Source organism: Xyrauchen texanus, chromosome 2, assembly GCF_025860055.1.
Source record: "Xyrauchen texanus isolate HMW12.3.18 chromosome 2, RBS_HiC_50CHRs, whole genome shotgun sequence".
Classification (NCBI taxonomy): Eukaryota; Metazoa; Chordata; class Actinopteri; order Cypriniformes; family Catostomidae; genus Xyrauchen; species Xyrauchen texanus.
This window is the reverse complement of record NC_068277.1, coordinates 42,122,017-42,145,462: the sequence shown is the minus strand read 5'-3', so window position 1 is coordinate 42,145,462 and position 23,446 is coordinate 42,122,017. Positions and strand designations below refer to the sequence as shown.

The window sequence follows — 23,446 nt, the reverse complement described above, 5'->3', positions numbered from 1 at the left end:
AATTCCTCATTGGCCTTTTCTCATAGATCAGAGATGCAAAAGGCCCTCAAGAGAGACCCCTAGTGTCGCTTCTTCGACACAACATTGAAGTGAGCGACAGATGTAGGTCCTATAGGGCTGTCGTGTGACAAATGAACGAAAGACTCAGATCCAAAGACCCATTCGGGAGATGAACTAATAATTTCTGTGTTCTGAAGAGCCTATATGGCTGTCACGTTACAAATAACCTAAATGACTTAATTAATGATCCGTTCATATTACTGAACAAGATTCAAAGGTTCAATACAGTAAAATGATCCAATATTCCCATCAATAGAACCTATAGATGGTAGATGGGAATAAAACAACTTACTAGTGAGAGGGGCTGGGCTGGATGTGTCTGTGAGGGAACATAATTACTACTAATGACTATTAGGAGTTCAGATTTCACCCTCCAGGGTTTGGTGAAAGGGCTTTCGCCTTATCAGTTGATTAGTGCAAATCGAGGAGGCCGGATCCAGCATGTTAAGTAAACGGTACTGAGAAGTGTAGCATTATCTGGGGAAGACTAATGGAGCAGCACAGAGTTCATCCTGAGCTAATGTGGACCACATATACGGAACCGCTTACAGAAATCTAATAATATAAAAAATGTAGCCAACTCCCCATCCCACTTAACACTTACTTAAATAGACCTCACACATGCTCCATCTACAAAGCGCTTCTCTAGAATTATTCTCATTTTTGAAGCAGCTCTTGTTACCACCCATGTTACTTTTACTTCAGTCCTTCGTATTTTCTTATTCAAATGAATCCTAATATGGATCTGCCTTCTTATAGATGCCTTTTGCAAAGGAAATTACAGAGAAAGTAATTAGATGTTGACTGAACAGTATCACTGTAATGATCACATGAGGTGCACACAGGGCCACGTTTGATGTGTTCAGATTTAACCATACTTGGACTAGGGCTGGGAGGGACAAGACCATGTCATACATGCCTGTACATGTTCTTTCGCCTCTGGTATGCTTATAGAGTAGTTTTAGCATAAACCATATCATCTTGGAAGTGTGTTTACTGGGTAAACTCACAATTCAATTTCAGACCAAGCAGAATGATGGAGATTGAGAGATGAAAGTGGGTGGATGATGATGATGAATTCTCTTCAGCATGACGTAAACCTCAAGTAAAATTATACAGTATTTATTCAACAGTTAGATCAGTATTGATCATACTTTATTTGCACTCATACCATTTTTAAGATGTGATAATTAAAAAATAAGGATTGATAAGACAATAAACAGTTTCAAACAGATTTCCATATAAACCAAGCTGTGAGATGCTGTTAAACAAACACTGTATATTGGTCTAGAGTTCTTGATAAAACAATTCTCAGATTGGCTTACAGACATACACAAAACCTATAATTACTCACTGAAAGACAAATTGAGTGAGTAGACCCATATGATGATACATATTCTGCTGAACATGTGTGACTAATAAATTAGTAAATGCATTGTAAATATGTAGCCTAGAACTGAATGAATAGACAGCAGGCGGTTTATTGCAGTACATCTTTATGTCTGTGATCTCAGCCATGCATTAGATACAAAAATGCCACAACATCTTGAAATGGATGACTCTGTAATACTTAAAAAAGTGTATATAGGGGGTGCTATTCCGAATGATGCATTGGAATACAGCCTTATTATGAAATAATACAGACGTTATTTTGAGTTATGAGTTAAATGCTGTACTACACATTGATCCGTCAACATAGACATGACATCACGTTTATCATGACTACCATTCTGGCACAGCAAGGAATCTGTGTGTCTCTTTCCCAAATTATAAAGAGAAGGTCTCAATGGAGGGGGCCACACATTTAATTTGAACTTGGAGATATCATAATGCTTTTTGACATTGAGCAATTAAATCAATGAATAATAATTTTATGGTTATGTGACCTATAAGGACCTACCTTTCAACTGGGCCTTTGTAATTCTCTCCTTTGTAAGCCCACACCACAAGATATTTTATTTGAGATTGTCACAAGTGACAAAAAAAAGAAAGAAATCAGAGTATGTAGTAGTGTCTCTTTTCTTATCATCCTGTGTTTGAAAGCACCACAAATGTAAAAGAGAGAGAGAGAGAAAGAAAGAGATGAAAAAGAAATAAAACTTGTGTTGCAGCATTTTTGCCTGTGCGATAGTATACCTTGAAGGGATTTCATTTTTCTTCATCTCCTTGGGACCACAGGACCTTTAAACAGATCCATGCGCTGAAAGAAGAACACAATTATAATTCCGATAGTCTTGTACAGTAAATGTAAACTGATAGCAGCTTGCCTCACTGCCCTGCTCTTTTTCCCAAAAGGCAAGTAATGAGGTAGAATAGATATAATCGTCCAGACCGAGGGCTGTTTACCTCAGTCCTTATTTTTTTCATAATTTTTTCAAATTGAAAAGTGTTGGCTGGTCTACAACTGGCAGGTAGAGATGGACTTTAAAATATATATATATATATATATATATATATATATATATATATATATATATATATATATATATATGGGAGTACAGCGATTACAACATAAGCATTAAAGTGATTTATAGCAATTTTAAATGCATTATTTAGTATTTGAATTATTAATAGGATATTGAGATTTTTGCTCTTTCACCTCATTTCTCTTACAAACAGGCTCACAAATTTGAAAACTTAATTTGTTAGAGTGCATTTTGAATTGCTTCAAGTCATTTTTCTGTTATCTGTCAGCCTGGTGTATCACTATGATTTGTCATCAGGGTTCTACATTAGCACACTGTCTTTTCACCTACTTGTATTTCATTCATGATGAAACTTAGTACCAAACCATAGCATGGTTTAGATTCAAAGCCTAATTTGTAAAATTATGAAAGCCGGCAAGTGGATTCCCAATACGAGCTCCAGTCCCAGAGAACTGCATGACTGAGTGTCATGAATGATTTGATTGACAGTTGAGAGTCAACACTTTCCACTCCATATATTTCAAATTGTCTGTACATCACTAAGTGTGTTAAGAATTTTGAGAGCAAGAGAATAAGCGAAAAGTTAACACCCCTACCAAAACATTTTAAAAAAGCTGGTTGTGCATTCCAAATCCTTGCCTGAGGACAAATTTTACGGCATCAGTGTCACAGCAGATGGATGACATGCTACAGAGTGTCTTCCCAATCCTTTTAGACAGTGAAGACAGTTTCTGCCTGTGACTTCCCTTCACGGCACCATAGTTGATTTACATGTGGTGGGGGTGGGCCATCTGGATCATCATGTTTACTGCCTGCCCAGGCCGGCCCCCGCTAAATGACTAACTCTATGAGATTGAATTCATATGCTAAAGGTCAGAGTAGTAGATCATGACTGCATATGGGTGTAGTGAGATAAATTCTTGAACTTAAGCAAATTAATAACTTGCTGTACTCCTAGAGGTACTTAACGACATTCTGTGTTTTAGCCATTTTGAAAGTTCTTTTTTATGTCTACGAGTAGATGTCTGTTGCTAATTAATATTGAATTTTTTTTTTTATTTCACTGGGTGTACATTTGTGAGAGTGCACAAAAATGGGACAAATTGTGCACAATGTGTGTAGATGCATAAGCCTTCATGCAAAGTGCAGCTGAACTGCTTGACATGTCATTCCAAGTGACCTGTTTATGCTTCAGAGATGCCTAAGATTTCCTCCAATACTGTTCTCTGAATGTATAATGCATTCTAACATTTGCCCTAACAGTTTCACTCCTTATTTTCCATAATTTATATTCAACATGTGACAAGTGAGATTTTTAAAAAGTGTCCTCCTTTTTAACCCTCTGGGGTTGACGGACACGCCGGCACGTCCTGCTGGATATTTAACAACATAAAATACTCTGTCATTTTGGGGCTGCAGATTAGTGTAAACTAATTAAGTAAACAAAATAAAAAGGGTGAGCTTTCAGCAGTCTCTGTGTTCACGAACATTAATCTGAAACATGTCACAAAAATGAACTGAAACTCCACGAATACATATCACACAAACATACTTTAGAGAAACACCATCTATATGTAGATGATGCGGCTTGGACACATCATCAGTGATGAACCCAGGGTCGTCTGGTGTTTCGGGTCTAATCATCAGACACCCTCACCTGGGTGACCCAACCGGGGATGATCAGTCCCCAGCTTGTGTCCAAGCAGCGCGCTACACCATGGATCCCCCCTCTTGATCCATAACCACCTTGAAGCTTTTTCCACAGCTTCAATGATGTTCCTGGGTGGCTTTTCTTTCCTGCAACCCTCTAATGCCAAGGAGCCTGAGTGCCCGGTGCAGAGACTGCCCTGGAAATCCCCTGCAACCCACCTCGATAGGCTCACAGCGGGCCTTCCATCCATTCCCTCTACAGGCCTCCAGCAGCTCAAGGTATTTGGCCCTCTTCCGCTCATGGGCTTCCTCTATGCGGTCTTCCCAGGGGACTGTAAGTTCCAAGATCACTACTTGCTTCGAGGAGTCAGATGTTAAGACCACGTATGGCCTGAGTCTTGTTTTCTCAATGTGCTCTGGGAACTTCAGCTGTCTTCCGAGGTCCACTTTCAGCTGCCAGTCATAAGCCGTGGCTAGCAGCCCTGTTGAGGTCTTCCACTCTGCCTGCGTTTTCTCCCCTGCCCTGATGAAGGCGATGTTGTGCCTTGCTGGGAGCTGCTGTTTGCTCTGTCGTATTCCTGTGCAAATGGTATCCGCTACTGCCTTCAACACCTGGTCATGGCGCCATGTGTACCTCCCCTCTCCCAGGGCTTTCGGGCAGCAGCTCAGGATGTGCTCTAGAGAACCTCTTGCCAGGCAGAGTGGGCATGCTGGAGTTTCCACAAGACCCCAAGTATTCAGATTGGATGGGCTTGGAAGGACATCGTATACCGACTGAATCAGAAATTTGAGTCTCGCTGGTTGTGACTTCCAAATTTCTGTCCAGGTGATCTTTCTGGTAGATACATGGTCCCAGGTCGTCCAAGCTCCCTGCTGACGCATGGCCACTGACTTGCTGTGGCGCTCCTCCTCTACCTCAGCACGAATCTCCTCCTGGACCAGGTGATGTCTCTCACTCCCCTGCGCTTTGTCATAGCGGGGTCTTATATGACTACCAAGCCCTGCTCGTCCGACTGCCACAGAACCTACCAATACACCATGTCTCAGCCTAGCTTCTGCCTGCTCAACTGCCTCCTGAGCCCGCCACTTCCTTCCAGTTCTCACTGTGATGCCTGCAGAGGAGACTCTGCAGTCAGATGAGTCCCTGTAAAGTAGGACCACCCTGGCTCTGGTAACTTTAAACTCCTCTGTCAGGCCGTTGAAGGGAAGCTGCAGCTTGTTTGTGTGCCCATATAGAGCAATACTACTAAGGCTCTTTGGCAGGCCCAGCCACCTGTGAAGGAACTGGCTGATGTTTCGCTCAAAGCTCTCCACGGTGGTTATCGGGACTTCGTATATCAGCAGTGGCCAAAGGAGTCTTGGCAGGATTCCGTGTTGATAGATCCATGCTTTGAACTTCCCTGGGAGACCTGACATGTCCACTGCTGACAGCCATGATTTCAGTTCCCTCTGTGTAGACTGGACTGCCATGGTGTCTCTCAGGGTTCCGTCGAAGATCTTCCCCAGGCTCTTCACGGGCTTCTCGGACACTGATGGAACTAGGAATCCCTCCAGGTGGAAGCGATACTTATCGACCACTATCCCCTTCCTCAGAACCAAGGACCTGGATTTGGCTGGCTTAAAAGCCATCCTTGCCCACGTGATGAACCTCTCCAGCCCGCGAAGGAGCCAGCGGCATCCTGTCACTGAAGTTGATGTGACCGTCAGATCATCCATGAATGCTCAGTATAGGAGGTTGGCAAATACCAGATCTGGACAAGGGGCCCCTGCATTCCACTTCTGCTGACTTGACGAGCATATTCATTGCCAGGGCGAACAACACCACTGAAATGGTGCAACCAGTAATGATGCCTTTCTCTAGGTGATTTTATTGTCCCGGAGGTGAATCTCAAACTGAAGGTGCCATAGTAGTCCCGAATGAGTTCCTGGATCTTTTCTGGGACATGGTATGCTGCCAAGGTTTTTGCCACCAGCTTATGCGCAATGGATCCGTAAGCATTCGCAAGGTCAAGCCAGAGGACTGACAGGTCGCCTCGGTTTTCCTTTGCTTCACGAATCAACTGGGTGACCACTCCTGTATGCTGTATACAGCCAGGCATGCCTGGAACACCTCCCTTCTGCACTGCGGTGTCTATATAGGAATTCCTCAGGAGGTACTCAGTAAGCCGGTTTGCAAGGATCTTGAAAAAAAACATGAAACATATGTCTGAAGAAAGCTGTTTACTTTTAAATAAAACAATTCAAATTTAAAACAAATATTCTCATGCAATGTAATCTGTATGAAACAAAGTGATGTACAGTTTCTCCTTGCTTAGCTAATTATCCCTAATGTAATCACAACCATGGGCAGAGGGCGCTATTCATACACTAATGTGCTGAGGTGATCAATGCAAATGGTAAATGCCCCCGACTATGCCTTAAAAACATCTAGTTCCTCAGAAGAAGAACGAGACTCGCTCATTTCCATTTTGAAGAGAGACTTGATTCAGTCGAGGATACAATTTTCGGATGAGTAAGTAATTTAGTTTTACTTACATATTAGTTGACTTGCTATTTTATATAAACATATACATATTTTACTAGTGGGACTGTTTCCAGACTTGCCAGCCAGGATTCAGAGTATTGAAATTTGAAATATGTCCTAATAGGCCAGTTTTAGTTACATTTAAATGCTGTTTTCGGATAAAGCAGGTATTTAAATTGTATGCTGTATGATATAAATATGATATGTAATATGGTATAAAAATAATATGAATGTTTAATTTATATTTTAACTAGTGTTTATACTGCCTCATCTTCAATGAAGCTTGTGCTTGCAAATATGTGTTCAGATTAAATGAGTAAAATGCACTTTAAATATGCCCATATTAGAAAATCTGCATATTATAATAATTTCTGAAGGATCACGTGACACTGAAGACTGCAGTAAATGCTGAAAATTCAGCTTTGATCACAAATTTCATTTTACAATATATTCAAATTGAAAACAGTTCTTTTAAATTGTAAAAAGAGTTCACAATATCATTGTTTTATTGTATTTTGGATCAAATAAATGCAGCATTTGTGAGTTGAAGAGACTTAAGTAAAGTCTTTATGTAAAGAAAATGTATAGTCAAAAACTTATTTTAACTTAAAACTTGATTTTGATCATTGTCTCATCACATTCATTCTCTTTCTGTCACATTCCTCATTGATAGGCCCAGGGGAGGGGTCTTTTGTGTCCTGTGTGAATTACAATCAATATTCAAGATCGTTCACGCCTCCTCGCATATGACCTTTCTAACACTAAAAGTGTCTTACAAAAGTTAAATTAATATATTGTTTTGTATGAATGAGTGATCAGGATGGTTTTCACATCATTTTGTAGCAAAAACTCTAGGCTACAAGATCCAATTCTCAAAAGGCTTGTGGACAAATGTTTAGTATGTGTTATATGGCCTTATTTCAATGACTTACATTTTTTTTTTTTCAAAAACCATGCATAAACGTTATTTTCTCAAAAATACACACATGTTGCTCACATATTATTGTAGCCCAGTTTGAGCTGAATACAGTGTTATCAGACTTTAGCCATTAATATGTTTTAAAGAAACTGAAAAAAAGCACAAATGTCAAGGCATGTCAAAACTTATCCAGGGCCCAAAACACCCTCAGACCTCTGAGGGTTAAAATCAGATTTTCCAAGGGTGCCATTTGGATTTTATTCATGTCACGAATATTTAAAATAAAAACAATTCTGGAAGATTACATGTCCCCTCCAAAGACAAGGTGGTTTTAGAAGTTATTTTAATGGGGCTTGGTGACTGTGGACATAAGTGCTGGGTTACAGTGAAATTGAATCAAAATCATCTCAATGCTAGTGGCAGAATCAAAGTCGGTATGCAGTACATACAGAAGAGAAATTTGCTGACCCACTGTTTTTCTGTTAAAAATGTAATATCTGCAAAATTTACAGAGAACAGAGACAAAACAATAGACCTGCATCATCTCCTGGGCACATTTTGTTTTACACTGAGCAAGACTAGAGAGAGGACAGATGATGAGGGGTTGGTGAGTGAGAAAAAGCATCTCATGATTTTGCTAATTTACTATTTCTTTCCATAGTTTGGCAGTGACAACATAGAAATTCTATAAGCTATTTGTTTTTCAACTTTGAATTTGTCTTTTTTACCCCCATTCTCACTTTATTATTTTACTCAGGTCAACGGATTGATGCCCTGGTTCTATGGATGAAAGCATTTTTCCTCATTTTGTGACTAAATTGTTATTGGGACCCGTAAGAGGAGAGAAAGTAGCACAGGGCAGAAGTAAGATTGATGAGTGTTTGGGCACTTTCCTCATGACCCCTTCACATCTGGCAAGAACAAATGTAGGGGGTGTGACAGCTGACATTCATCTCCCAGTCAGTGGCAACAGGAAGGGGGCACACATACCACTCCCCAATCATCCTCCTTCCAGTTGGCCTCTGTTGCCAGGAAGTACCCATGTGTGTGAGTGGCCTTCACTGTTGGCTTGTTTTCACTTTGAGTCTGATTAGAGTCAGGAACTGATAGTCCATACCACTTGTCAAATGCCAAACTATAATATTTATACATAAATAAAGACATCAATTTAACATGTTAATTTTGTATACATAAAAGTGCTGGAGCTACACTGTTGCACTGTGATGAGGAGGGGGGCATGGCCGGGCTGTGACAATGGAAGCCTTGTGCTGAGTTTCCCCAATCAGCAGGAGAGAGATAAGGAGGAGCTAGAGACGCAAGTTGGAGAGAGAGAGAGAGATGCACACAGCAGTGTTTGTGTGAATGCATGTGACTTTTGTTATGCTGAAAAGCAGTTTTATGTCACTATTTTGTTTATTAAAAGTATTTTTGGTTGATAACCCTGTTCCTGCTTCCTCCTTTCCGATGAACAAAAGGCTTGTCAGCCACAGGCACCTAGGGGCATGAATGCAACATCATTCAAATGCAATAGTTTACAGTTAACGAAGCCATTGTTGTAATTCACTATTGCATAATTAATTCAATCCATGAGTGTCCAATAAAAGGGTAGTTAGTGATATTAAGAGCTGGAATGGCAAGATGTACAATGAAAAAGTAGTTATATTTTGCTCTGTTCTCTCCCAAAACTGGATCGCTTCATAGACATTGATTGAAACCACTGGAGTCTTATGGATTACCTTTATGCTGACTTTATCTCCTTTTTGGAGTTTCAAAGACCTGGTCACAATTTACTTGCTTAGAGCTGAGATATTCTTCCAAAAATCTTTGTTTCTGTTCTGCAGAAGAAAAAAGTCAAAGATCTGAGATTGCATGAGGGTGAGTAAATATAATAATAATAATATAATGAGAGAATTTTCAATTTTGGGTGAACTATCCCTTTAAGGATGTTTGTTGGTTTTTACAAGTTTTCCTGCAGTGTTTCCTCCCGCACCCTTAAAAAAAGCTGGAGAAAATAATGATGGTAGGCTTTAAAAATAATGCAGAAAACAGAGAAGACCTATATATTTGTCTTCCCAAAGAGAGAAAATGAAAGTAAAATAAATATCTGCTGTGGAAATTTTTTAGCTGGGTAAACTGCTCATTTTGCCCTTGGCACACACCAAAAAAGAAATGCTAGAACCACAGGTACAAAAACAGTGCAGCAAAGCAACAATGTTTTGGGACCTGTAAAATTTGTTTGATCCTTTCATCACTCAGTATATCTTTCATGAAATGTACAGTATACCTTAAGGGAGAAACAAGAAAGTATGCTCACCCTTTGTTTTCCAGTGTATGAAACATTACCCCATGTCTCCTGACTGCTGGTTTCAAAACTAAACACTTATGTGGGCAGCATAGTAAAAAATATGCATATACACACACTCATACACACATGCGTTCATGCAGTCTTTAGTTTGATAGACAAAGGAACTGCTTGTTGTCATGTCTACACTGCCATGATGTGACATGTTAAAACAGAGCTCTTAGTAATTCCACATTAGAACAGACAGCAAGCATAGATAGTGCTGCCTTAGTACTGAACCCCCCTCTGTCCCTAAAGCTTTTTGTGGGGACAGCCAACAGACACTTTAAAGAATAAGAACATGATAATTACAGTTCTATCAGTTCATTGGTCTCTGCCAACGAGAGATAGATGAGTTATTTGCATGGCTAATGACACTGTTGTACCTTCATGGCATTAGGGAACCACTTTAAAATAAAGCATTACTAGTGGCATGTGGTTTTCAGGTCAGTGTGATAAAACAGCTTACGGGTAATAGTTCTGTATAAAAGTGGAACCAAGCAAAATGACAACCAGTGATCAACATGTATTTTCGTTTTATGGAAAAAAGTAGCTTTGATAATTAATTTTGTGTTCCACATTGTGTTATCATGTCGAGAGACATGAGGGAGTGTAGATGATGACAGAATGTTCAGATTAAAGGAAAGTTTTTGCATAAGGTGCTACTCCACTGCAGTGACAAAAAAAAAAAAAAACATGTTAATGGGTGATTTCTGCCACAGCTTTTAAAAACACAATTACATTTATTTCACCAACAGTACAAGTATCTTGGAACTTAATTATTACAAAGCAGCTTTGTAGGTTATGCCAATCTTCTCTTCTCCACTCACGTTGACTCCCTAGTATACACTCTCTGCCACTTGTCCTGACATGGAGCAAAATCATTAATTTGCCATGTAGGGCTTAACACAGCACTTTATTGTGCAGCCAGTAGGCATAGGGGGATGGAGGGATACTCATTATGGGGCAACTGATTGTTCCTCAGGCTACTATAAAGGTTCATCTCCAGCAGTCGCTGACATATTTTCTCCCAAACTGACAATAAAAGTAGTTCTCCAAGGCAGAGGTTCAGGAGATTGGTGAAGAGAGACGGGTGTAAAACCCACTGTTGCTCCTGTTCAGCTCCAGTCGGGCAGCTTTGAATGCTAATCCACACCAGTCTGCGGGCAGATTTAAGACCTCATGTTTTTGCATATCCCATTGTTATTCTTCAGCTTCATATTTCTCAGTGTCTACTACTATTAAGTTTTCAATTAAATGTATTATGTGATCAAGGTTAAGATATTTCCTTGTTTACTTTGACCTTATTAGCTTCCATTAAATTATTATTCATATAATGTATCACTCATTTATATGGAAGTATTAAAGTAAAATTACAAAATTACAATTCTAAACTACCAGACACCTTTACATTATTTGTGTGTCAAGTGATTTGGGTAAGGTACTGATGTCATCAGATGTGAGAGCACTGGAGTTGCCTTGGCAACCCGAATAATGACAGACTGCCTACCCTCTGCAACCGTACTTTCAGGCGATTGTTTACACATTGAGATTAAACGATCACTCATCAGAATGGGACTGGTGTGAGCACAAGTCTGTACACATACTGCAATAAGGGTGAACAAACAGAGAGGTTTGAAGTTTCCTCAGCAGTGGCAATTTGTTCCTATATATTACAGTGATGTACAATATCATATATTATTATACACATTTGAACATTTATGAAGCAAAATTACAAGAAAAAAAAAAGTTTTCTGTCAGCAAAAGCACATTATTAATCAAGGCTAATTTAAATCTTTTGGAAGAGTGCAGTATGTTGTGAAGCTGATGTTTTAATGAGATAGATCTTTCATGTGGAATGATAGGACAATTAGGAGAACAAAAGTGTAAGGTGTGACAATTTAAGTGTGTGTACTTTGTCAGTGCCTGGGACAGCACTACTGACACAACATATGCAAACTGTAAAACCATAGTTATTAAGCAAATGCTTTTATCTTTTTTGAAGTCTGTGTTTAAAAGCTGCAGTCTCCCACCTCGCAACAGGCTGTATTATTTCACCCCAAATATGAAAATTCTTCTGTCATTCCAATCCTGTATGCTGTTATTTTTTACATTTTAAGGCGTTTACATGACCGTACACGTGTTCAACAAAGTATGGTACTGTAAGACTGGCTCCAAACTGTCTGCATCACTTCCGGGAAAGACAAAGGACTCTGCGAGAACCAACGTCACAAAACTCCTACACAGATGAGCATCTCCACCTGAGTCAACGCATCCTACTTAGCAAGGACCATAAAACACATATCTCACATCTGACCTTTATCTCACCTCAGGACAATTAAGGCCTATTCTCCTAAAACTCACTCATCTGTTCTCTCTCTCTTTCTCCCCCTTGTCTCCCACACTAGGCACAGACACAGACAAACAAAATTTATATGTGAAAATGTACCAAAGAAAACCATGAAAACAAATAATGTGACTAGGCTTCTGTGGTATCATTTCAAATGTCTCAGTGCGACTGGTATAATGGTCTCTTTCCCATGTTGATAAAACTAAAAGTAACAAAGTTATAAGGTCTTTGCCAAATGCTGTTGTAAAGGGATTAAGGGAAAGGAGGAGATGAGAATAGGCTTGGCGATATAAATAATAGTTTAATATAAAACTGAACCAAAAACACACTTCATTCTCGCTCTCTCTCGAACTGTCGTCACCGGCAGCCTTTATCCCCTCGCGCACCCCATCAGGCTGATTGGGGACCGGGCATGCTTTGTTCCAGCCCGGCCCCACCCTCCTCCGATCTACAGCTATATAATTCTGGAGGTCTGTCCCCATCCCTGCCTGTATGGTAATAAGGTATGACCCCAAAACTTCCAAACCTAACCACTCCCAAAATTCCCTTTGTGATGTTTTCTCTGGTTTGGGTATTTAAGGAAATGTGACATATTGTTCATGGTTCTCTGTAGACAGACAATCCCACACTTTTACGTGTGTAATTCTAATCATGTAAATCTGTGCTCCCATGCTTTGCCACTGCATGAAGTTTTGTCAGGTATGAATGCCTGACAAAACTTTTGTTTACATTTACATTTATGCATTTGGCATACGCTTTTATCCAAAGCGACTTACAGTGCAATTGTTACAGGGACAATCCCCCCGGAGCAACCTGGAGTTAAGTGCCTTGCTCAAGGACACAATGGTGGTGGGCATGGGGTTAGAACCTGCAACCTTCTGATTAACAGCCCTGTGCTTTAGCCACTATGCCACCACCACTCTACCACCACTCTATTGTGTTCCTCTGAACTCTATTGTGTTCCTCTGAAATCATTTATATCATTACTGGAGCTTTAATATATGATACACTGCCCTGGAGAAGCCGGGCAGGAGAAAGCCATTTAAAGAATTTCAGTAAATCATGTATATCTTAACTAGAGCTTTAATATAGGAGGAAGCCATTTAAAGAATTTCAGTTTGAATTTCATTAGAACAATAGAACAGAACTATACTGAAGCTTTAAAATAGGAGAAACCACCCTGGAAAAGCCAGGGAGGAGAAAGCCATTTAAAGACTCAGATCAAATGGACAATGAATAGAAGAGGATTTAGAGTAATCAATAACTTAAAAATGTTATATTAAAAGAATGATCAGAAAGTAATTAGAGCTTTAATCTAAATTAGAGGTCAACTTAAATTGTCAGATCAAATTAATTAATAACGGCATAAATTTGTAAAGTGCAAATTAATAACTGTTCAGTTCAGCGCCCAGAAAAGACAGAACAACACAGAGACCTTCGAAGGGAAATCTATTTTATTCTATTCTTTTCAAAGGGTTCCACTGTGGACCGATAGGTTAGTGCGTGTGCCTTTCGCACTTTTTCGTGTAGTTTTACAGTACATTGTCATCCATATACAAAATGTGTTTTTCTCTCTTGCTTTTTTTCTTTATTTTACATAATTGCAATTAATATGTAAAATGATTATGTAGATGCATTTCATGTTTCTATTGAATATGATTAATTTTTGAATCTCTGAGCATTTAGAAACTTAAAAGATTTGTTTGTACTTAAGATCAAACTAATTTTACTCCTTATTTATATAGGGCTAGTTTTAATATTCTGAATGTACTCATGAGTAAACCATTTTACTGATTTTGGTCTGTGCAATTGAAATTTTGTAACAGTTATTGTTATCAGGTTTTTAATGATTAAAGAAACATTTTGATTCTAAGAATATCTGAAGGCAAACCATAAATAATATTGAAGGCCATAAATATATATTACACATGACTTTGTGCATAATTATTTTAGGTCCAGACTTTTATTCTACATTGTACTCGCCCTTATGTTTACCATATTTCTTCCATTGTTTAACAGTACCATTTGCAATGCCATAACCACAGGTCAGTTAGTATAATTGGGGTACTCGAATAGAGTCCGAGTCACAAGTCCAATTTTAATGGACTTGGACTTGGACTTGTCATGGACTCGAGCCTTTAGGACTCTGGAGTCCATGGAATTTGTGATGCAATGCCAAACAAACAGGCAAACAAATAATGTAACATAAGGTGACCACACATCCTCTTTTTCCTGGACATGTCCTCTAATTCAGACCTGAAAAAAATAAATAATTGCCTCTAATTGTCTGGGATTTGGCTTTGTCTTCATAATGATGTGCTCTCTTCAGTTAGTACTATCATACATTCTGTGTATTTAAAACTGCACATCAGTTTTTAAGCATGTATGTCCTTAGGTGTGATTATTCTGACTGAGAGCGGAAGCGTGCACTCTTTCAAAGTACTTTCTCTCTCTCTCTCTCGCCGGCGTGCTGTATGTGTGTGCACGAAAGAAATTGTCACACGTGCTCTGCCACTCTCATCCAGAAACATCTATAATGTAAGTACACTTTTAAAAGTACGTTTCCCAACTCTGCAAATTATTAAATAGAACAAATGTTTAACAGACGTTGCTATGCAACCCATTTCTAACTGAAAATATTGACTATATTGGGACAAAATCAAATATGCTACGTATTAATATGAAAGATGAAACAGACCATGGAAATTGTACAACTCAGTCTTTTACACATTTGTAGTGCAAAAGTGTGTTACCTGTAAGGCTGGCACTTGCATTAATGACAAAAAAAGTCTGAAAATACAATGAAGAACACAAGTGAGGGGATAAGTCTCTGTTCACCTGTTATCCATACTAAATATAATGTGAAAAGAACAACATGTCAGCTAAAGGAGAGTTTGTCATAAAATATTTGATCTTAATTTTAGGGAAGTAGGCTACACCTGGACACAGCAGGAGGACTGGAAAGTGTGAAGTGTAGTAGAATAAAAATAAATTTCTAATGGTAACTGATCTTTTCTGTTTTAATTTTTTGTTTAATTTTATAGGCATTATTAAATGTTTTAATATGACCAGTTATTAAATGCAGTAAAAAACATTAAATGTATTTAATTATTACATTACATGTATTTCACCCTTAACTTTAGATAAAACTAAACTGAATTGAATGGACAAATTGAAAATAAAGTAGAAAAAACGTAATTAAAATTCTAAATAACAATAACTGGTTGTAATCGCTTTCTTTAGTCTATGTTTGAGTGGAGGTGAAAAAATCAACAAATAATTGAAAAATTCAACAGAACACAATAAGAATTGCATTGAAGGACAGTTTTGTCTTCATACACCTAAAGCAGATGCTTTTATTTTGAAACCAATTTGAAGTTTGTTCAGCAGGATACTAATCATAAAATATGAATATGAAATGCAACAGAGATATTTTTGTTGTATTTATAATGACAAATTGTTTTTATTAGTTGTTTTTATTATTTGTTAAAATATCGATGTTGAGTTTTTTCCAATTTTAATTCAGATTCATGAACAGATTAATTTGTACTCTGACTCGACTTGGACTCTGCCTCTTATGGACTCTGTCTTTAGTCCGAGTTGGCCCCTTTTGGATTCTGACTCGACTTGAACTTGGACTCGATTGTTTAAAGACTCAGATTTGACTCTGACTCGATAACTGTATATTTGGTATGACAAAAATAAAATTATAATAAAAAACCCAATGGCATTTGCCATCAATGACATCTCACTTGTCGCCATGCATCTAATGGTGCAATATTTGAATTGAACGCATGCACAAATTTGATTTGTCAGCTCTGGCAGGGGGGTAATATGAGTAGTGAGTTAGTGTTCTAGTGTGCTTTGTTTACAAAGTTTTCACATTTTTGTATTAATCTAGAGGTATAGCAGATTAAAAATAATGCTCTCAGAGGAAAATAAAGAGAAGGCTTTTATTATAAGGAAACCAAATCAACAAACTTATGAGAGAGAAACATGAGAGAAAAACAACAAAACTGTAGGGAGGATTAGCTAGATGTGGGCATTCTTCCTATTGGTTGGCAGATGTCCATCTGTGTTCCCTCTCAGAAGCACTCAGGGATAGTCTTGGCCTTTCCCTTTTGTCCTTTTTTCCCCCTGGCACAATCCAATTGCCTTCTCGTTCTGGAACTGTGACCTGGTGGCTGATTTCAAGTTGGTAACAAGGCCCTTAGGCAGGTGTGAGCAGAGCGCTTTGACCTCCACCCTCTACTAGCGATGTATGAAGAGGTGAATGACAGATGGGTGGGATACACAATCCAAGCATTACCTGGAAATCCAGGACTTAGTCTGCCCTTTACCTCTTTTGTCTGTGAGATTAAACAATTCAGCTGTCACAGTAAAAACACTAGCCTTTTGGAGAGACTACACCGCTCTGCTCTTGGCAGTGAGCATTAATTCTTTTACGTGATTGATTACAGCTCAGTCCAGTGAGGACAGAATTGATCTGGTCCTGCTCAAGTGGTATTAGTTACGACTGGTAGTAGTCTCACTCCTCCTCCTCTGTATCTCTTTTTAGCTCCATACGGATTTGGATGTGGGGTCTAAGAACATCAAGTATGTGCTGGCAGGGGAAGGGGCGGGCACCATCTTTGCCATCAATGAGAGGACGGGGGACATTCACGCAATGAAGAGGCTAGACCGAGAGGAGAAGGCAGAATACACGCTCACAGCACAGGTCATCGACAGAGACTCTAACCAACCTCTAGAACCACCCTCAGAGTTCATCATTAAAGTGCAAGACATCAATGACAACCCCCCACAGTTCATTGAAGGGCCTTACAAAGGTTCAGTGCCCGAGATGTCCCAAGTGGGTAAGTGATCTCCTTTCATCATCTGTGCTTGTCTCAGCTGAACAATGAACAAGGCGCTGTATGTCATCATAATATGAGTAAGAGAAAAAGATAGACAAAATACACAAGAATCAAAAAATTAACATGATTAAGGATATGCATAAAGAAATATGAGTTGACTATTATATATCAGGTGATTGAAATGAAAATATATGACAGGAAATGTCTCAAAAAAATTGGATTTTCCAATTATTGATTTTTTATTGAAAATAACACAATTATATAAGCATTTAAAATGTGCAGTATCTGTTCTCCAGCTAAAAAGACATCCATGCTTTCAATAACGAGAAACTACCCCTATGGTGCCTATACTATGTATCTATCCACCAAGGGGTCCAAAGCCTGAAAAACGTTGGAAGACCATTTATATGATATTCATATGTTGCTCTTATAGTAATCCCAGAGACCAAAAGATATATCGTTTTTAGTTTGTATTTATGACATATTCTGTTTCAGCATTGGAGCTCTGAGAGCTGGTGCTGAGATTGTCCAGTGTGACCATAAAAACTACTTTCATTATTTTCCAAGCAAAATAATGTATTCATAATTTATCCAAAATTTCCAGCCATGCATTCTAATCAATGTCTCTTTAAGACTTTCTTTGCATAGAGCTCATGTTCAGTTGACAAAGCCTGTGTGAGCTTTCTCTGTACCATCCTGGGCATGACCTTGAGCTAGATTTGAGTAAGGCAGTGTTGGAGATCTCATAAGAATGCCACTTAAGGTATTCATTACAACCCCTGTGACATTCTGAAAGCTGTGCTGTTCTGTAATGCACATTACATGTAGAATGTATATAGTGAACCCCCATTTGCTCAGGAAACTTAAAAACTTAGCCTATCTTGTGTTTTTTTTAACTATGTGCAGGAAATTGCCATATAAAAGAAGTATATGGACTCACAGCTTGTTTTTGCTTTTTGTAAATGTGTTTTGTGGTTGATGGCTTATACACAACATGAAATAATGTAATGCAGAGAGTGGAAAACTATATTCATTGATATAGATAAAATATGAGAGTACTCTGAGTTACAGGAAGTGCCATTAATGAAATGATCGATGTCAATTTGAGCTGGAAAATGGCACTAAATAACCCCTCCTTTTGAATCAAGTGTTTCTAGACTCACTTTTGAAGTGTAGAATGCAGTCTGGGGAATAGTGCTCTTCTCCTAATACATTATAACCCAGCCATGTATAAGAGAGTGCATCCACGTTTCCTTTTAAATCCTTCTTGACTTTTTCATATGGGTGTTTTCTCCTCTGCATTGTTCTTCCATCGTGTTTCTCCAGCACATAGAGCATACAGAATGGGAGATATAGGTTAGGGTTTTTTCTTTCTTTCTTCCCTGTCCTAACAGACTGATGCAGACTGACTTGTGAAATCCTCAGTGTATGTTTCTGAGGAGTTTGAAAGTGAGGTGGGATACAGCAGACTGTAGGGTGAAAAGCTCATTGGTGGAGGAGGGCAGGAAGGGGATCCACATGTGGGAATACAGCAAAAGATGCCTGAAGTCGACTTCTTTCACGATTGTTCTTTGTTTTTGTCAGTGCTGATTAATTAAACATTAGCTGATGTTCTCTTGTTTGCTTGAAAGGCATTCTCAATAACGTGTTTTTGGTCTTATAAAGTATTTATGTCGTGGGAGACAGTCATACAGAGAATCAAAAGCTCTTTGGCTGGAAAAAACAAAACAACAAACAGACAAATAAGGAGGCCTATTTCCCATTTCATTTACACAAATCACAGAAAGTTTACCTCTCATGCTGTTGTCACATGTTTTATTTTCAAATTAAGGCCTTAAAATAAGTTTAAATATGAACAAGTTTTTTTGGATTCCTTTTTGGGGATAGTTCACCCAAAAATTACAAATATATCATTATATGCCATTCCTGATTTGTATGACTTTCTTTCTTCAGCATAACACAATTTTTTTTTTTAAAGAATATTTAAGATCACATTCAGATGTGAAAGTGAAACTAAATAGCACCACATGTGGCTTTCAGATTTAAAAGTGAAAGAGGAGTAAAAAAATACTTAATTTTGTACATGTTTTTTACCCACATCTATCATATCACTTCTGAAGATATATATTTAACAACTAGAGTAATGTGGATTACTTTTAAGTTTCTATTATGTGATTTTTGGAGATACAAAGGTCTGATCACCATTCACTTGAATCTTAAGGACTTACAGGGATGTTATTTTTTTTTAAATCTTTGTTTGTATTCTGCTACAGAGAGTCATACACATATGGGATGACATTAGGATGAGTAAATGATTAGATCATTTGAATTTCTGGGTGAACTATCCCTTTAAGTTTGGGATTAGCTCATTTGTCATACATACTGCAAAAGGTGTCCAAACAGTATTAACCTTTTCATGCGAAGGGTCTTAATTCCTCTGCAGTGCCCCCTGGAGTGAGTAATTTTTGCACGTGACACTGCACAGCCGGTAGAGGAGGGCAAAGTTTGGAGGAGTAATTAGTTATTATAATTAGAAAAAAATTTAGTTTTCTTCTCATAAAAAAATTATGTATATTATATCGTAAAATGTGAACATACGGGTTCATTCTGTTTTTGTTTAATTGATTTAATTTTTATAGCTGTAAAAGGAACAAATTATATCAGCAGTCCGGTTTGCCTATGCACTTTAAAATCTCAGACATTGTGTGTGTGTGTGTGTATGTGTGGTCAGGTTTGGGTGGTTTACGAGGACATTGTTTTTAAGTTACAATTTTTAAGGATATTATGCTGCAAATGTGGTTTTTGAGGACATTTCTAGTGTTCCCATAATTGTAATTGCTTAAAAAACTACACAATGTTTTTGTTTTTTTATGTAAAAATGCTGAACGTTTTTTTGTGAGGGTTGGGTTTAGGGATAGGGTTAGAGGATATAATCTATAGTTCGTACAGTATTTAAAATCATTACGTTTATGGAGAGTCCTCATAAGGATAGCCGCACCAACATGTGTGTGTGTGTGTGTGTGTGTGTGTGTGTGTGTGTGTGTGTGTGTGTGTGTGTGTCAAGCGCTAATGTAAACAGACTTGACTGCGTGCATCGGATAATCATGCTCGATCAGCATGTTTTCACTGCGAGTATACTAGATTTAAACAGTTATTGTGGTGCTTTTGTGATAGTTTGGCTGAAAACAAACGTATTATATGCCTGAAAAGACTGTTTGAGTTGCTTTTTGTGTGAATGAAAAGCGCATTTGCACCTAATCAGCAGACATGGCTTTGTGCATTGGAAAATTATGTTTAGATATGATGGCTGTGTATATACAAGCTTTGAACTGTTATCATGGTACTTTGGTGACAATGTGGCTGTTTGTTACATAAAATAAAAATATTATGTGCTTGAAAAGACTCTTTGTGTAGCTGTTTGTATGACAAATAAAAACCTCTACTAATGTAAACAAATGGCAGCACACATCATGATCACGTTTGATGTATTGACTGTGTATAAGAGCTGTAAACTTTTTATCATGGTACTTTGGTGACAAGTGTAATGTATGTCAATAAAAGAAACTCATTGTATTGTTTAAAAGATTGTATGAGTAACTGTTTGAGCGAATATAAATTACAAATGCTTGACCAACGCAGCCTGGGTTGGTGCAAAAGCTGCATTATATGAAAGGGTTACAGTATTGCAAATATTCAAATGCATTCTATAGTTGATTGACAGGCGATGTCTGTAACTAAAAGTTGATTTGCTCTTTTAACTGTAAGACGGGCAACTTTTAACTTCCTATAAAAATAGTATACTATTTTTTCCGTTGACTTCCGTTGACTATTGGAAACTCAAAGCTCCTTGGTTGAAAGTTCCAATTTCTCCCATTAATTTAAATAGAAGTGGCCCATCTCTGTTTATAACTCAAGAGTGAGAAAAACCAAGGGCAAAATCAGTTTGTTACACAAACTGCTTGATTCATTTGTTTTTTAATTTGAGAAATGACTGCATTGAGTGTTTAAAATAGATAATGTTGTAGAATCAAGAAAGTATGATAATCACAATTCAAAAATTATATATATATATATATATATATATATATATATATATATATATATATATATATATATATATATATATATATATATATTTATTTATTTATTTGATTTTTTTCACTGTAAACAAAAAAAAAAAACATGCAGATGAAACTGGACGCTGCTGTCTAATGCCATCACCATTGTACCATTTGACCCTTAGATCACCAAAGGCGTTGGAGTCAAAAAAATAAATCATTAGAAAGGCCATGCAAGGCAGGACAAATCCTTAGCACTTTCTCAACATTTAATTGTAGCTTATGGACACAAAATTTTCCCTGTAGAATGCTGTATGTATATTCATTAGATTATCACATATTTTAATTGAACTTTAAATAATTTAAGCCTGTTACTTACATTGGTCCATCTACAATGGGGAATTATGATGCCATTTGCAAAGATTGAACAAATCTCATTGGATTATGGAGTCTGTTTATTTTTTATTTTTTATTTCACTAATGGGGTCTTTGACTCTAAGGCCAGTACAAGCAGGCAAATTCCCTCATCAGGTTTTCCAACCATATGCTGGAATTACAATACTCCCTGCCTTCTTGTGCTGACAAGAGGATTGCAACATTGTTGAAATTAGCAAATCTACTTGAAGTGATTATTAGGGTAATTAACATTGAGTTGTCCATACGTCCTCCCTTCCGTAGAAAAATGTGTGAATGACAATAATTGCTACAAGGAAAAGAATAAACCCGGGAAAGTTGTTTTTGTCATCTGAAAGACGAGTGTGTATGAGGCCTCTGCTACGGGGGCTTCATTATGGAGTTGGGTAATAAAGTCGGGAAGAGACAGATGGCACATGGCTCCTCCGCCCTGCTCGCTGTGTGCCCGCTTTCTCTTGGCAAAATTAACCTGTGTTCAGAGACACCGTGCACAGGAATGTGTCAGGATCTGCTAAATTGGAGTACTGATATAAAATTGAAGTGACGTTAATAGATTACCCAGAGTTAATTTGCATATACATAGTTATTACGGGCTCCTGTAACAGGGCTAACAGGCGAGAGGTCTGTTCTTCTAATAACATTTCTGATTATGCACGCCATATTCATGGCAGGTAAAAAATAAATAAGGGCTTGTAAGGGGTATTCTTGTCAATGATTTGGAAGCAATTTTCTTAGACAGATTTATGAAAATAGATAACATATATCCAGCGTACTGCTCAGCCTGAGATGTAACACACATTTTAAACATCAACCCGTGTACATTTACAGTCTGTACATTAATTTACTAAGGCAATTTTTGAAAAGTTAGATATGATTTTAAGATATTTTTTTAGATGCTACGCTTGTCCTCAGGTTTGTATAAATGATGCTGCACAAAAGTGAACTTGCGTGTTACAACAGTAAGTGAGCATTAGCGGATACCATACAAATTAATGGGGAGAGGCGTAAACTTACACCTACCTGTTGCAAAATTGACTTCTCTTATAAAACAGCAATTTTATTGTGGTAAACTCCACACCTACTTAATTCCAAAAGGATTGTTTAGTGTAAAACATGTTGAAGATTAGTGAAAAGGCAGTCAATTAATTAAGTAATGAGCGGTTTTCTCACAAAAGCAGGTTATACAGCACACTGAAACATCTCCTCCACAGACATCCATTACAAAATAACCAACAAAAAAAGGCCTCTCGTCACCTTGCCAGTTTACCACCCATATAATGCCTATGCTGGGACTGCCGAGGTTACACTACATTATTTTATGCTAAGTTTGTAGGCTGTCCTTGGTAGAAGGGCTCTGGTTCTTGTCTTTGTTATGTGATTTTTCCCAGTTTGACTGACACTCATGTCCTATGTGTTATGTTTTATAATGTACTAGTTTTGTCTTTTCTTTGTTTCATGTTTATTATTCTTGTTATCTTGTTATCAGTTCTGGTTTGTCATCGGTTATCTTGTTATTTTGTTACCTTTTAATTTGTGTATTTATAGCCCGCATGTCTCTTGTCCTAAGCCATGTATTGTTGTTGTAACATCTCTTCTTGGTAAGTTCCTGTTCATTGTTTTTTGCTTATAGTTAAGTCAAGTTATCATTTACTCAAGTCTTTTGTTTTTGTATAATTTATTACATTTGGAATTAATGGCAAGCGGGTTCTTAAAATCATCATCTTCTACTCCTGTCTTCCTGCCTGCCATGTTACATTACCATCTTTTAGTGATGTCATTAGAAGCGCTGATACTAAAACATATTATATTTTAATACCAAATAATATAAATTAATGATACCTTTCCACAGTA

The 23,446-nt window shown here is 37.8% G+C and overlaps 1 protein-coding gene across 1 annotated transcript in view; it reads left to right on the top strand.

The window, feature by feature from the left end:
- cdh8 (cadherin 8) overlaps positions 1 to 23,446 on the top strand; it is a 123,855-nt gene that overhangs the window by 35,532 nt on the left and 64,877 nt on the right. Inside the window, exon 2 of the mRNA XM_052146801.1 lies at positions 16,829 to 17,123. Within this exon, the coding sequence (XP_052002761.1) occupies positions 16,829 to 17,123 (295 nt within the window). The remainder of the gene's footprint in view (positions 1 to 16,828; positions 17,124 to 23,446) is intronic.